Source organism: Aegilops tauschii, chromosome 4, assembly GCF_002575655.3.
Source record: "Aegilops tauschii subsp. strangulata cultivar AL8/78 chromosome 4, Aet v6.0, whole genome shotgun sequence".
In the NCBI taxonomy this organism is placed as follows: domain Eukaryota; kingdom Viridiplantae; phylum Streptophyta; class Magnoliopsida; order Poales; family Poaceae; genus Aegilops; species Aegilops tauschii.
This window is the reverse complement of record NC_053038.3, coordinates 391,177,649-391,192,973: the sequence shown is the minus strand read 5'-3', so window position 1 is coordinate 391,192,973 and position 15,325 is coordinate 391,177,649. Positions and strand designations below refer to the sequence as shown.

At 46.6% G+C, this 15,325-nt stretch overlaps 1 protein-coding gene across 1 annotated transcript; it reads right to left on the bottom strand.

Annotated features, from left to right (window-relative positions):
• Window positions 1–2,928: 2,928 nt before the first annotated feature.
• On the bottom strand, window positions 2,929–5,362 carry LOC109773056 (glucan endo-1,3-beta-glucosidase 10). The gene is made up of 2 exons (XM_020331760.4): window positions 4,065–5,362; window positions 2,929–3,437 (listed from the first exon to the last, which is right to left on the bottom strand). The coding sequence occupies exons 1-2, from the start codon at window positions 5,247–5,249 to the stop codon at window positions 3,366–3,368; spliced, it is 1,257 nt and encodes a 418-aa protein (XP_020187349.1). The 5' UTR covers window positions 5,250–5,362; the 3' UTR covers window positions 2,929–3,365.
• Between the last annotated feature and the right edge of the window lie 9,963 nt (window positions 5,363–15,325).

Here is a 15,325-nt window from a genome sequence, read left to right as displayed (position 1 = left end):
TAAACATTAAACGTTGACAAAAGTCCACTTAAACATTAATAAAATATAAAAAAATTGCGTCCCCCCGTGCCCTGCCCTAGGCGTCATCGTCCTCCCCCAAGCCGGTGGGGTTGACCAACTCCAGCGCCGAGCCAGCCCATGGGAATGCCGCCTCCCAGACCCGCGCCGCCTTCTGCGCCGCGGCGGGTGCGCTCCTCCTCCTCCCTCTCTCGGCGCTCCTCCTCCTCCCGTGCCCAGCGGCTTTCTAGCTGCATCCATCGCTTGCCCTCGGCGCGCTCCTCCGCCAGTGCGTGCGCCCTTCATTGTTGGATGTATGTCGTGCTTCGTCGTCACGCTGAGCCACATGGGCGGCGCGCGGACCCACTCGCGGAGCTGGTCGGTCCACTGGCATCGCTCCGGCTCGGGCTCCGTGGGCGGCTGCTCGACCTTGGGCTCGGGGTAGCGCCGGCGGCAACGGGGGGATGATGCAGTCGCCGGCCGCTGACAACGCGAGGGCCTCCTCTAGGCCCTCCCAATGCGCGTCCTCTGCCTCTAGCGCGGCCTGGTAGGCCGCCTCCTCCTCCGGCTTGACCTCCCGGGGCGGCGGTGGGATGGCGGGGTTGAGCTGCATGCCGCGGCGGCGCTCCTTCTTGTACTCGAGCACGAACCAGACCTCCCAGTTCGGAGAGTCCGGCGCGTACATAGGGAGTTGCCGCTGCTCTGGCATCAGCAGCTCGCGACGCCTACGCACCTCCTGGGCGTGAGCCCACGCCGACCACCGTCGGCACCAGGATGCGGTGCGGGTCCACATGCCATTCATGGGGCAGGTTGAAATCTGGATAGGGCAGCGGCTGCCGACACTGCCAGTGCCACTGCGCCTGGTGCACCGAAATGTACAACCGCTCCCTTTCCCGTGGCGACCCGCCGTGACATGGAGCCAGCGGCGGCGGCGTGCGGGACGAGCTGGGTTGGGCAGAACTTCCCCTTGCCCTTGCCGAAAACCCCATGGCGAGATAGGGTTTGGCTGTCACCGGCGAGGGGGCAAGCTTGGCTATATGTGGATGGGTGGAGGGGAGTAGATGACCCCCCCCCCCTCCCCCCCCCTCCCGCACGGTTGCATTAAAAACGATGGCGACCCGCAGATTCCACCCATTGCCAGGTGGGCCCGAGGTACGTGGCCGCGTTTAATACGACCGCAGGCGATGGTTAGGCGGCCGACAGGTGGGGCCGCGGCGGACGCGCGTCCGCTTTTCGTGTTCGTGGGGCGCAAATATGGGTCTAAAATGCGTCCAGGCGAACACCGAACGGATGTGTTTTGGGTTTGGTTCAACGTGTTGGGCCGGTGTTTTGGTCCGTTTCAATTAAAACAAACATGTGTGACAGTTATGGGTCGCCCGGTTGAAGTTGCTCTAAGTGGCCGGTTCGTTGAGCAGCGCCGTCCCAAGGCCCTTGAATGCGCGCTGCACGCCTGCACCAATGATCGGGAGTGGGATCACCCGAGCACAAAACTCAAAAGGCAGAGGCGCACAGCACGGGGATGAAAAGGGGATATGAAAGGGACCGTAGCAGATTGTAAAAGATGAGAGAGGGAGGAAAAAAGACCGTTGCCACAGTAACATCGCTGGACTGCTTGATAGTCCTGGGCTCCTGGCGAAAGAAAAGGAACTTCGCTAGTCGCGGAATAATCATCCAGGCGCAACGGTACAAATCACGATCGTCGTCACGAGACTAGCACCGAACAACAATCAAGATTCCTGACATTGTCGATACGCCATGGTGGTGCTACCTGCAAACAACCATGAAGATTCCTGACGATGTCGCCATGGTGGTGCCACTTGTGCTTGGTTTTGTCTGTTCGTTCGCACTGAGTTAGAGCGAATCGAAAGAGATGAGGAATAGCCAGCGAGGACTGACAGCGCACGTGAGGCAGGGACCTTTGGATCGAACAGTTTTTTTTTAAGAAACTGCTGCCTGCTTGTTCTTTGGTTCAAAGGAATGAAAATTTTGTAGTGATTTTCATACTGGAACTCCAGAAGAATCCTAGTGCGAGGTCTCACCTCTTGGAATTTTTGTCTGTGCATATGGAAAAATGATGTGATTTTCTATTTATGCAGGATTCGCCATGTCAAACCGAAAAAAGAACAAATAGGGAGGACGGGCTCCATGGTGGACTTAAAAGAACATATATTTCTATTTTTTTGTACATGCACAAATACATACATAACACGTTTAGGGAAAATTTCATAACAATATTTCTTTCATATCTGGTGTATATAAAAGAACAAATACGTAGATGAGAATGGGACTTTTTTTGTTGTTGTTGGGCCGGAATTTATTTTTCGTGCAGCTTGAAAATCATAATATTTTTGAACGAAATTTTACAGATGCGTCGTGAATATGTATAAATTTTCATGGATTTTTTAAATTTTGTTTAAACTTGGAAATGTTATTGTTGAATCATTTGAAATAAAGTCCTCCAATGTACCCGTCCACCAAAACTTCCCACTCCATGTCAAATGTCCTATTGATGTGCGTTCCAAAGAGGCCCAACATGGCGCTCCCAAAAAAGGGTGCAGCATGACTTTTCATCTGTTTTTAGCAAGGAGTGATAATTTATTTGTGTTAAGAAGTATGACCGGCTCCAAGTTGTAATGGTTGCTCAACTTAAAAAAAAAGTAGTAACGGTTGTCTCGTCTGTAACCAAAATGTGTGCATCTACCACTACTGTACAAGACACTCAATTAACAATGCAACCCAGAAGTTTGAATCTTTGATGTGTATCTGACTGCAACAACACAACATAAAGAAGGATAGGATCTCACGTGTGGCACTGGTTACCTTTTACCGAATCCATTTCCTGACCGTTGTGCCAGATTACAAAAGTTTAACCTTCTGGACTTGAGCAATCGCAACATTATCACAGTAGTTTAACCGCTCCAAGTTGACGAATTCAGATGAAATTGAGTAACTTCATTTATTTTCATTATTTGGAAAGGGATACTGGGCTTCAGCTTTTGCACCTCATGTATATTTGTAGGTAGCAGTACTGGGGTACTACTCAAGAGAACATTTCTATTAAAAGGCAATTAAAACCGACTGATTTGGGTCTATTTTAGTCCCAACGATCAGCGGTTTTTAAGGCACCAAGATGAAATACATAGCTTCGATGCCATCAAATTAATCGTTTCATCAGCTTACCCAGATCCACATCTCGGTCTCAACCTTCAGCAACCACAACAGCAAAGGAGCGCCGTGCAGAGGATCAGGATCATCATCAACACCATTGCTCCAGAGCAGACAGTTCCATCCCGTCCTATCCACCTACCCCTGAATCTCAGCCATCAAGGCGAGAGTGACGCACCACACCCCATGATGATCTCGGTACCTCAGGCTGCAACCATGAGGGCGGCAGCAGCACCTCCTGCCACAGCAGCTTGCGCCCATGTCCACCGCCGACCCTTTTAAATCACAAGCCAAAAACAAACGAGAAACGCCACATGAGGAAAGCAATAAAATGAGGGACATTGATTTTACTGAGAAAAGGACAATCAGATCGGTCCCGGAAAGAACACCTGCCGGAGACTGCATTCGATTCTAACGCGCATTTGGCATTTTGACTATCAAGTAGCGGGAAGTGAGAACTCCAGATCTACTATCTCTTGCGGGAGTCACCAGATCTACTATTTTGTATGATTATTTAGTTTGGAAGCCTTTTTCATTTCCACAAAGAAGTGAGCAGTGTTTTGAAACCTGAGAATGATGTCAAGTTCCTACTCATGGAGGAAAGAAGAATCTGGTCGATGGTGACGGAGGGGTCACACCTAATTTTCAAGATGACGATTGCCAGAATCTGGATCTGTGTGGAATAAACAACTGATGTTGATGTCGATTACGCAGGAAATTTTTCTAATTGCACAATCTGAATTACGTTGAGACCGTGGTCAACCTACGGCATGTGCACTCTCGAGTGCGCAAAAGCAGCGAGAAATGATGCAATCACCCAAAGTGTCATCCCCTTTCCGCAGACAAACCCCTAAAGGTCAATGTAAGCATGAACAACTGACAGAGAAAAGAGCAGAGCTCACCGTGGGCTCCCGCGACGCGGCCGAGATGTCGTAGTAGTCGTTGTCTCCGCCGGTGCTGTTGCCGCCGGGGGTGAAGTCGCCGTGCGCAGGCTTGTACGTGAGCGGGTACACCGGCGTGCTGTCGGGCTTGAACAGGCCGTAGTTGCGCTCGGACGCCGGCCCGGGCTTCATGTTCTCGTTGAACAGCGCGAACACGTAGACGCGCAGCGGCACGTTGGGCTTGAGCGGCGTGCCCTTCCACTCCGCCACCAGCCGCATCACGTTGCTGTTGTACCGGGCCGCGCTCTCCGGCGTCGCGGCCTTCTCGTTCGCGTCCCCTGCGGAAGGCCACCCCGTCTCGGAGATCCGTATCTCGACCACCCGCGCCGCCGCGCTGTTCGCCGCCGAGATGGCGTGGTACGCGGCGTCGACCTGCGCCACGAGGAGGTTGGGATAGTGCAGCCCGGTGTTGGCGTCCGGGACGCCGGGGTTGCTCGGCTCGAGAAGAGCGTAGTCCAGGTGGATGCCCTTGGGGTCGTCGGAGTAGGCGAAGTAGGGGTAGGCGTTCACCAGGAACGGCGAGCCGGTCTTGGCGTGGAAGTCGAGGATGGGGCAGAGGTACTGGAGCAGGTCCTTCCGGAAGGCCCCCGCGGAGGGCGGGTAGGACGTCCCGAGGACGCCGAGGTTGTGCGCGGTCGTCACGGCGATCTGCTTGTCGAGGTTGGCCGCGGCGAGCGCGCCGTGGAGGGACTCCATGGCCGGGAGCAGGTTGCGGGTGAGCGCGGTGTCGTTGCCCGTGAGCACCTCGTTGCCCACGGTGAGCGCGACGATCTTGGTGTCGGGCAGGTAGCGCAGGATGCTGTCCTTGAGCCAGGACGTGGCGCCGGCTGGCTCGGCGACCGCGGCGAGGCACTGGTCGGGCACGCCGACGTAGAGCTCGATCCCGGTCTTGGCGAAGGCGCGCAGCACGCCGGGCTCGGGGTCGTAGAGCCGCACGCGGGCAATGCCGAGGCCCTGGAGCAGGGGCAGGGCGGCCTGCGGCGGCGGCAGGTTGTTCCCCACGCGGCCGTAGTTGATGCCCAGCAGCGACACCGGTGTCGGCGAGGCGTCCGACACGAGCGCGAGCGCGAGCACGCACAGCGCCGCGGCAAGACAGAGGCCGCGGGCGCGCTGGAGCTGCCGCCGGCAGCCGTCGCGGAGCGGCATTATTGGAGGAGTGGAGCGGGACGGAGGGAGGGAGGAGAGCGAGGTGAGATTTGCACGGACGAAGGTTTTGGGGCGGGGGAGAGTGATTGGAGGTGGGTGTGGGGGAAGGAAGAGTAAGATTTGGGGTAGTAGAAGGCGATCGGGTGAAATTACCGACAAAATTGAAACGGCGATATCCTTTTTTTACCGACAGGAAAAGTTGGGGGTTCTGTACGTGGGACCCGGAGACAGCGAGACAACGGGGGTTGTTTACTGGAGTAGGAGTACTCCGTGGAATGGGATCCGATAGGCGGCAGCGGCACGAGAGACTGTGCCCGTAGGCCGTAGACCGTGCCGGTGCCGCCGCAACGGCTGTATTTCTGGGGCCGCCCAAGCATGCGAAACGTTGGTGCGTACTGTGGCACACACGTGACGGAGTCAGGGACGGGGGAGCCGCCCATGGCAAGTAGACGTTGCAAAAGGTCTCATTTTTATTTTTCCACTACTCCCTCGGTTTACCTCTACTATTGATGGTTATATATTTCGGGTTATGCGACGAATATTCTTATAAGTTTCAAACAATGGTTGTTCAAAGAATATGTTTTGGATTTACCTCTACTATCGATGGTTTATTCATGAAATCTTGAATTGAGAAATTGATAACATTAATGATGAACGTCTTGAGAAGACTGATAAAAACCACTTGTATGTGGCACTGCTTGGTTATATCGGAAATTGATTTTCATATAGATGAAGCATTAAAGTATTTTGATTTTGAATCAATTGACAAAATACATAGTGATGTATGAAGTCCGATGAACAAACCAGGGCGCGGTGGATTGTTATGCTTCATTAATAATTTTGAGTAAATATGATTTACTTGATATAAATCTAAAATATTTGAGAGGTTCAGAGAAATTCAGAATAAAATATTTGAAAGGTTCAAATAAAATTCACAATGAAAATAAGAATCATTGTGACAAAGATAAAAGGATCTTCAATCATGGCGAAAATTTACCGAAGTCATAAGTTTAGCAAAACACTAAGATAATTTTGAAATTATTTCTTACCAATGTGCTTTTATTAATTTTGGGGATATACACTTGAAACAGCTACAAATACACCGAACAAAGCACCATCTTATAGTGTGGCAATACAACACCATATGAGTTATAGAGTACATAGTCCAGACAAATTGCTAATTTGTAGATGATCACAAAACATAATTGGGTATTCCTTCTACCAAAAGTTCAAAGAAAAAATGTTTGTCATAAAAAAGAACACTTTCTCGAGAAGGAGTTTTCTTGCTAAAGAAGTAAGTGAGAGGACTGTGCAACTTGATACGATTATCGAATCTCTGGCGGAACTAAGAAGGATTAACACATGGAAATTGTTTCAAAAAAAAATTCCTCACAATTGAGCCATAAGTTACTACACCAGATGTTAGAAACTCTAGTTAAAGATTGCAACTAAACAAGCATAAACCGGAAAAAGTCAATGAACCCCCTGAACAATCTCAAAGTGAGATATTCATCTTAGAAGAAGATGAACCTACGCGCTACAAGTAAGCGATGGCGCCGCCCCAGCTCGAAGGATTGGCTTATAGACATGCACAACAAAATGGAGTTCATGTACAATTAAGTTTGGAACTTAGTTGATTCTCCAGAAAGTATAAGGATCATATACGACAATTAAGTTTGGAATTTAGATAAAGTAAATGGAATGGATGTCAAAACTAGTTTCCTAAATGGAAAGGGATGTATGAATGATACAACTGGAAGGTTTGTAGGTCCTCAGAATACCGGATGAGTGTGCAAGCTTCAAAAGTTTTTATGTTTTGAAGCAAGTATCAAGGAGCTGGACATTTCAATGAAATAGTTAAAGAGTTTGACATTGATGAAATGATGAAGAAACTTGTGAAGTTTAGTGGGATCTCTATAGCATTTCTAATCTTGTATGTAAATGACATATTGAAGATTGGAAATAAAATAAAGTTTCTAAGCACAACAATTTTTTTAAAGAATATGTTTCCAATGAAAGTCTAAAGCAAATGAAACTATTGGATATAAATATCTATAAAGATAGATCAAGACATCTAATTGTGCTAAGCTGAATTGAATACATTGACAAGGTTTTAAAAGGTTTAAAATGGAGAATGTGTTTTCTCCCAATGTCACATAACATGATGCTTAGAAGAAATCAATGTCCTAGGATAGTTGATAAGCATAAACAGATGAGAGGATTATTGAATCTATCATGAATGTTATGATATGTAAAAGGCCAAGGGTATCTACGTACTAAATGTTAGTAGCAAGTGATATTGAATGACTCACTAAGTAATTGCTAATATAAGTACCTTAGAAGGACAAAAGTATTGTCTATAGGGGAGATGAAGAAAGTACATTGTAAATGGTTACAAGAAACACTAGCTTCATAACTTATATAAATTATTGTTGGGCTATAATTGTTTGGAATAAGTAAGCATGAACGATATTGTGGATTCTATAGCGGTAGAAGAATATGTTGATATTGAATGACTCACTAAGTAATTGCTAATATAAGTACCTCAGAAGGACAAAAATGTTGTCTATAGAGGAGATGAAGAAAGTACATTGTAAATGGTTACAAGAAACACTAGCTTCATCACTTATATAAATTATTGTTGGGCTATAATTGTTTGGAATAAGTAAGCATGAACGATAGAAGAATCTGTTAATAACATTAGCTGTTTAAAAAATAGTCCGAATCACGAAGTGTCTTGATATATTTTATCAAGAAGTATCTTGATCCCAGGTGTGATGACACTACTGCAGGATGCTGCTAACGCGACACTACGATCAGAGACCCTTCGAGAAACTGTGTGCGATGCAATAATCGCAAACGGTGTTGTATGAAAACCGTCAGAAATGATGCAAAACGTTTGCGATGGAGGATGCATCAAGCACGGTTTAGATTTTAGTTGTGTGTGCGATGCAGGGCATACGGTTCAGCTCAACTAACCGTTTGCGATGATGAGGAACAAAAGAAACGGGCAGCCAGATGAAGGTGTGTGCGATGTACAGCATACGGTTCACTCGGATGAACTGTTTGTCATTAGGCAACACAAAAGAAACGGTCAGCAAGATTCAAGGTGTGTGCGATATACGGCATGCGGTTCACTCGAATGAACTGTTTGTGTTGAGACATGAGAACAGAAACGGTTCAAATGAACAAGGTGTGTGTGATACGAGGCAAATAGGTCTGTAATCAGAAATGTGTGTGAAGACCGATAAGAGCACAGACGATTACTGCTCACAAGCCGTGTGTGTTGTGAGCAAACGATTGCTGGTATACAATTGTGAGTGATTGATGAAAACATCACCCACGGGTTCCATTGTTTAGTCTGTGTGCGATGTGATTTTCTTTGTCTGCACACCATCTATCCTCTGTCTACAGAGCATCAACATATATACTTAAAAAGACAACATTGCATAACCAAATTAAGCATACAATTACACAAGTGACTACACACATAACATTTGCACACACCAAAGTAAGCAATTACATGCATACTAAAGTAGGAGAAACGAGGATCTAATCATCTACTTATTGTTGCGACGACGCTTGCCATTGCTCTGCTTCCGGCTGGATCCCTGGCCGTTTTGGGGAAGGAGGGACTTCCTCATGTCAACGATCCACCGGTACATGTCGTAGCTTGTGTACGCCTCCTTGGCCGCGTACACGACGTGAGCTTTGTCGAGTTTCTCCATCCAGGCCGAGTGCCAGGCACGCTTGTCCTTGTTGCATGAATCCTTCATGTCTTTGTAGTAGGGGTCAATGATGGCCTCGGCGAGGTGAACCAGTGAGTCCTTCTCATGCTCCTTGCTGCCCCAGATCTTGTATTGGCCCTGGACGTCGACAAGATTCTGGCAGGCGATGCCCGAACTCTCGAGCGCCTTTACATCGTTGACGATATCCACTGTAGCGAACATGTAGTGGGGGCTATTGACAAACCTGGCGAAACGCTCGCAAGGCCTTGTGGCCAGGCAGTAGTGGTAGATGAGGACGTGGTGGCGCACGCACATCTGGGCAACGGCGACCTTGGGACGAGACCCGTCACGAGCGCGGGTGTACTCGAGGTCGAACCCGACCACCTTGTACTTCTCCTCGGCAAGCAACAGCTCCATGATGTGGATGGAGTGCTCCGCCCAGACCGGGTCGTTGGTGTACACCACTGAGAGGTCCATGAACCTTCTGTGGGTGTCCACCACGGCACGCATGGTGAACTGCTGCTCGTCGTCGGCAGCCGCTCGGAGCGCCATTGGAGCCGCGCAGGATACCCTCTAAGAATTTCTCGTGGTGGGTGTGCTTCTTGCAATGGTGGGGCGCGATCGAATGGTTGAAGAGACACAAGGGTAGGTTAAATGGCCACTGTAATAAATGGGGACTGGCCGGCCTGTAATCGTCACGTCTTGTCACGACGTTCATAGCGGAGGATTCCAGAATCCAGTGCACGCTTGACAACACCGCACCCCAGGCGTGGACACTCGAGTGCGATAATTAATTCTGTGCTCTACAATGCACACGGTGGAAGAAACCAACTGTGTGCAATAATGTTGAAGATCGCAGTCGAGTTAGCTATACAGATCGTGTGCTGTGAGATCGACAAGGTAAACTTATTCGAGAATGGTTAATAAAATCTAAGACCATTGCATATTAAGGTCAAAATAGTGCTAGCAATATACGAGTCTCATACGATGCCATTTGAACGATTGTACCACAAAAGCTCGAAATTTTACAAGGTTCAAATTCCAGAGTTATATGGCTCAAGTTCGAAGATTACAAGGTTCAAACTGATATTAGAAATGAAATTCAGCTCATCAGCTGCAAACGCTCGCACTGATGCGCTGAACATGGATATTAGAGAGGTTCAAACTAATATCACCGCTTCTAAGTCTGGCTTCGAAACCTCACAATTTTTGCAAAGGGGTCAACCACTGAGAAGTCATGTATGGGGTTGACCCGATGACTTCCGATTACTCTGTCATCTGAAGTTCCAAAATGAAATTTAGCATTTTTGGAGCCTACTCCATTCTGCCGCAGGCACCGGCGCTGATCAACAGACCATTCATTTTTGTGAAATAAATGTAGGGAAAACCTCATTTCCTTCAGCACCCTTGCTCTGAGAACAAAGAACCTAGCGAATATAATCTCCGGTAAGGTCCCTCGGTAGGAGTTCAAAGTAATTTCTGAGAGATGCAGATCTAGGCATTCGACGTGATTGTTGTATTGTATCACATTATCCACCACTGGGCCTAATCTTATCTGCACAAGAAGAAAACGTGTTAGTGCCTACATGCAGTTTTGAACATTACTACAGGACTAGCTATTTGGTTTGCAGGATTTGTAAAATGCACTAACATGCCATCTTCGATCTGACATGATTAACATGGGCATTTGATTACATTCTAGAAAAATGTAGCCTTCTTCACAAGAGGTTGGAGTGGATGAAAATTTCCCTAAGAAAACTAGTACAGATGAATCCAAAGGAGAAATGCTTATTGATTGTAACCATATGGATCAAGCAATCAATATGGGAGGGGGCATGTATGTACTGAAATCCTCCAAAAGAACCTTCAGAAATCATAGTACATTGTCATTGTAAACTTGGAGAAAGGTGTCACAAATTGAACTCCCTTATGGTTAACATTTAACAGGAAAGGAACATCACCTCGATATATAGCTTCTCCAGGCACGGAAAGCATCTCAGGAAACTGACAACTTGCTCCAGGTCAGGCCCGATAGATTCTAGTGCCAAGACCTTCACTTTGCGCAGTTTCGGGGTCAAGCTTGTCGGAATCATTTTCTGAATGACAGACGAACAAACATATTCAAAATTAGAAATAATGTTAATTTGTAGAAGGAGAGGTAGAAGGCGGCTGTCGGACCTGAACGGGTGTGGATCCAATAACAAGTTCGGAGTATTTGTCAGACGAGTAGCCCACCACTGTCAACTTCGGTGCACAAATGACATTGATTCTTGTTGGACCTTCTTGATCAACTACAAGTAATCTCTCAAGTGCAGGTGTGTCCTGGATGACCATACCGTGGTCCACCTTTTGTGATGTCTTCCTGCCGCACCAGCAACACACATAAATAGTCCGGAGAGTCATGGAGGTGATGTGGAAGGTACTCAACCCATTGATCGCCTGAAGACGAAGGTACTCGAGTGCAATACAGCCACGGAGAAGGCGCTCCATGTCACCGAGCTCGAGGTGCTTGAATCGTGGTAGAATAAGAGCGGGTGTGTCATTAAGGGGCGGGAAATGGCAGTTCCTGAACTTGGCGATGCGCAGCGTGGGCGCGAGGCGGAGTGCGGACGTTGGCAGCGACCGCATATGCCCATCATCAAAAGTGAGCTCCTCGAGCTGATCTAGGGCGGGGGATCGGAACCAGTCGTCAAGCTTGGCTCAGTCCTTGCCGTTGGAACGGAACTTGCCCATTCTAAGGCCTTTGGTTGGGCCAAGGTGACTGCCAAGGATCTTGGAGGACGCATCCAAGCTTTTGTGATAGCCATGGTAGAGCTCGTGGGTGTCGATGTGGTCGAGAGGGCTGGAGTTCCATAGGGGGCGCCACCGCTGAGAAAGGAGGGTTGTCCGCGCCCCATATTTGATTGGGAGGAGGGAGATGATGACTCTCAACATATCATCGGGGAGGCTGCTGATTAAGTCTAGGCCTGCTGGAGTCGCTTGCGGTTCTAGCTCGCCCTGTTGGGTTCTACCGTAGGGTGCGTCGACTGCAAATTTAAAATTCCTACGTGCAGAATGCTACCTCTTGAGCACTGCGTTGGTTTTCCCTTGAAGAGGAAAGGGTGATGGAGTAAAGTAGCGTAAGTATTTCCCTCAGTTTTTTAGAACCAAGGTATCAATCCAGTAGGAGGCCACGCATGAGTCCCTCGCACCTACACAAACAAACAAGAACCTCGCAACCAACGCGATAAAGGGGTTGTCAATCCCTCAACGGTCACTTACGAGAGTGAGATCTGATAGATATGATAAGATAATATTTTTGGTATTTTTATGATAAAGATGCAAAGTAAAATAAAAGGCAATAAAAATAGCTAAGTGTTGGAAGATTAATATGATGGAAAATAGACCCGGGGGCCATAGGTTTCACTAGTGGCTTCTCTCGAGAGCATAAGTATTACGGTGGGTGAACAAATTACTGTTGAGCAATCGATAGAATTGAGCATAGTTATGAGAATATCTAGGTATGATCATGTGTATAGGCATCACGTCTGAGACAAGTAGACCGACTCCTGCCTGCATCTACTACTACTACTCCACACAACGACCGCTATCTAGCATGCATCTAGAGTATTAAGTTCAAAAGAACAGAGTAACGCTTTAAGTAAGATGACATGATGTAGAGGGATAAACTCATGCATTATGATATAAACCCCATTTTGTTATCCTCGATGGCAACAATACAATACGTGCCTTGCTGCCCCTACTATCACTGGGAAAGGACACCGCAAGATTGAACCCAAAGCTAAGCACTTCTCCCATTGCAAGAACGATCAATCTAGTAGGCCAAACCAAACTGATAATTCGAAGAGACTTGCAAAGATAACCAATCATACATAAAAGAATTCAGAGAAGATTCAAATATTGTTCATAGATAATCTTGATCATAAACCCACAATTCATCGGTCTCAAAAAACACACCGCAAAAGAAGATTACATCGAATAGATCTCCACGAGAATCGTGGAGAACTTTGTATTGACATTCAAAGAGAGAGAATAAGCCATCTAGCTAATAACTATGGACCCGAAGGTCTGAGGTAAACTACTCACACATCATCGGAGAGGCTATGGTGTTGATGTAGAAGCCCTCCGTGATCAATGCCCCCTCCGGCGGAGCGTCGGAAAAGGCCCCAAGATGGGATCTCACGGGTACAGAAGATTGCGGCGGTGGAATTAGGTTTTTGGCTCCGTATCTGGTAGTTTGGGGGTATGTAGGTATATATAGGAGGAATAAGTACGTCGGTGGAGCAACGTGGGCCCCACGAGGGTGGAGGGCGCGCCTGGGGGGGGGGGGGGGGATAGGCGCGCCCCCTACCTCGTGCCCTCCTGGTTGCTTTCTTGACGTAGGGTCCAAGTCCTCTGGATCACGTTCGTTCCAAAAATCACGTTCCCGAAGGTTTCATTCCGTTTGGACTCCGTTTGATATTCTTTTTCTGCGAAACACTGAAATAGGCAAAAAAAACAGCAATTCTGGGCTGGGCCTCCGGTTAATAGGTTAGTCCCAAAAATAATATAAAAGTGTATAATAAAGCCCGTTAAACATCCAAAACAGAATATAATATAGCATGCGGCAATGAAAAATTATAGATACGTTGGAGACGTATCAAGCATCCCCAAGCTTAATTCCTGCTCGTCCTCGAGTAGATAATGATAAAAACAAAATTTTTGATGCGGAATGCTACTTGGCATAATTTTCAATGTAATTCTCTTATTTGTGGTATGAATATTCAGATCTGAAAGATTCAAGACAAAAGTTTAATATTGACATAAAAATAATAATACTTCAAGCATACTAACTAAGCAAGTATGTCTTCTCAAAATAACATGGCCAAAGAAAGTTATCCCTACAAAATCATATAGTCTGGTATGCTCTATCTTCACCACACAAAGTATTTAAGTCATGCACAACCCCGATGACAAGCCAAGCAATTGTTTCATACTTTTGGTGTTCTCAAACTTTTTCAATCTTCACGCAATACATGAGCGTGAGCCATGGATATAGCACTATATGTGGAATAGAATGGTGGTTGTGGAGAAGACAAAAAAGAGGGAGAAGATAGTCTCACATAACTAGGTGTATCAACGGGCTATGGAGATGCCCATTAATAGATATCAATGTGAGTGAGTAGGGATTGCCATGCAACGGATGCACTAGAGCTATAAGTTTATGAAAGCTCAACAAAAGAAACTAAGTGGGTGTGCATCCAACTCGCTTGCTCACGAAGACCTAGGGCATTTTGAGGAAGCCCATCATTGGAATATACAAGCCAAGTTCTATAATGAAAAATTCCCACTAGTATACGAAAGTGATATCATAAGAGACTGTCTATCATGAAGATCATGGTGCTACTTTGAAGCACAAGTGTGGTAAAAGGATAGTAACATTGTCCCTTCTCTCTTTTTCTCTCATTTTTTTTATTTGGGCCTTTTCTCCTTTTTTATGGCCTCTTTTTTTAGTCAGGAGTCTCATCCCGACTTATGGGGGAATCATAGTCTCCATCATCCTTTCTCACTTGGGACAATGCTCTAAAAATGATGATCATCACACTTTTATTTACTTACAACTCAACAATTACAACTCAATACTTAGAACAAAATATGACTCTATGTGAATGCCTCCGGCGGTGTACCGGGATATGCAATGAATCAAGAGTGATATGTATGAAAGAATTATGAACGGTGGCTTTGCCACAAATACGATGTCAACTGATCATGCGAGGCAATATGACAATGATGGAGCGTGTCATAATAAACGGAACAGTGGTAAGTTGCATGGCAATATATCTCGGAATGGCTATGGAAATGCCATGATAGGTAGGTATGGTGGCTGTTTTGAGGAAGGTATATGGTGGGTGTATGATACCGGCGAAAAGTGCGTGGTATTAGAGAGGCTAGCAATGGTGGAAGGAAGAAAAGTGCGTATAATCCATGGACTCAACATTAGTCATAAAGAACTCATATATTTATTGCAAAAATCTACAAGTTATCAAAGCAAAGTATTACGTGCATGATCCTAGGGTGATAGATTGGTAGGAAAAGACCATCGCTCGTCCCTGACCGCCACTCATAAGGAAGACAATCAATAAATAAATCATGCTCCGACTTCATCACATAACGGTTCACCATACGTGCATGCTACGGGAATCACAAACTTTAACACAAGTATTTCTCAAATCCACAACTACTCAACTAGCATGACTCTAATATCACCATCTTTATATCTCAAAACAATTATCAAGCATCAAACTTCTCATAGTATTCAACACACTCATAAGATAAATTTTACTAATCTTGAATGCCTATTACTTTAGG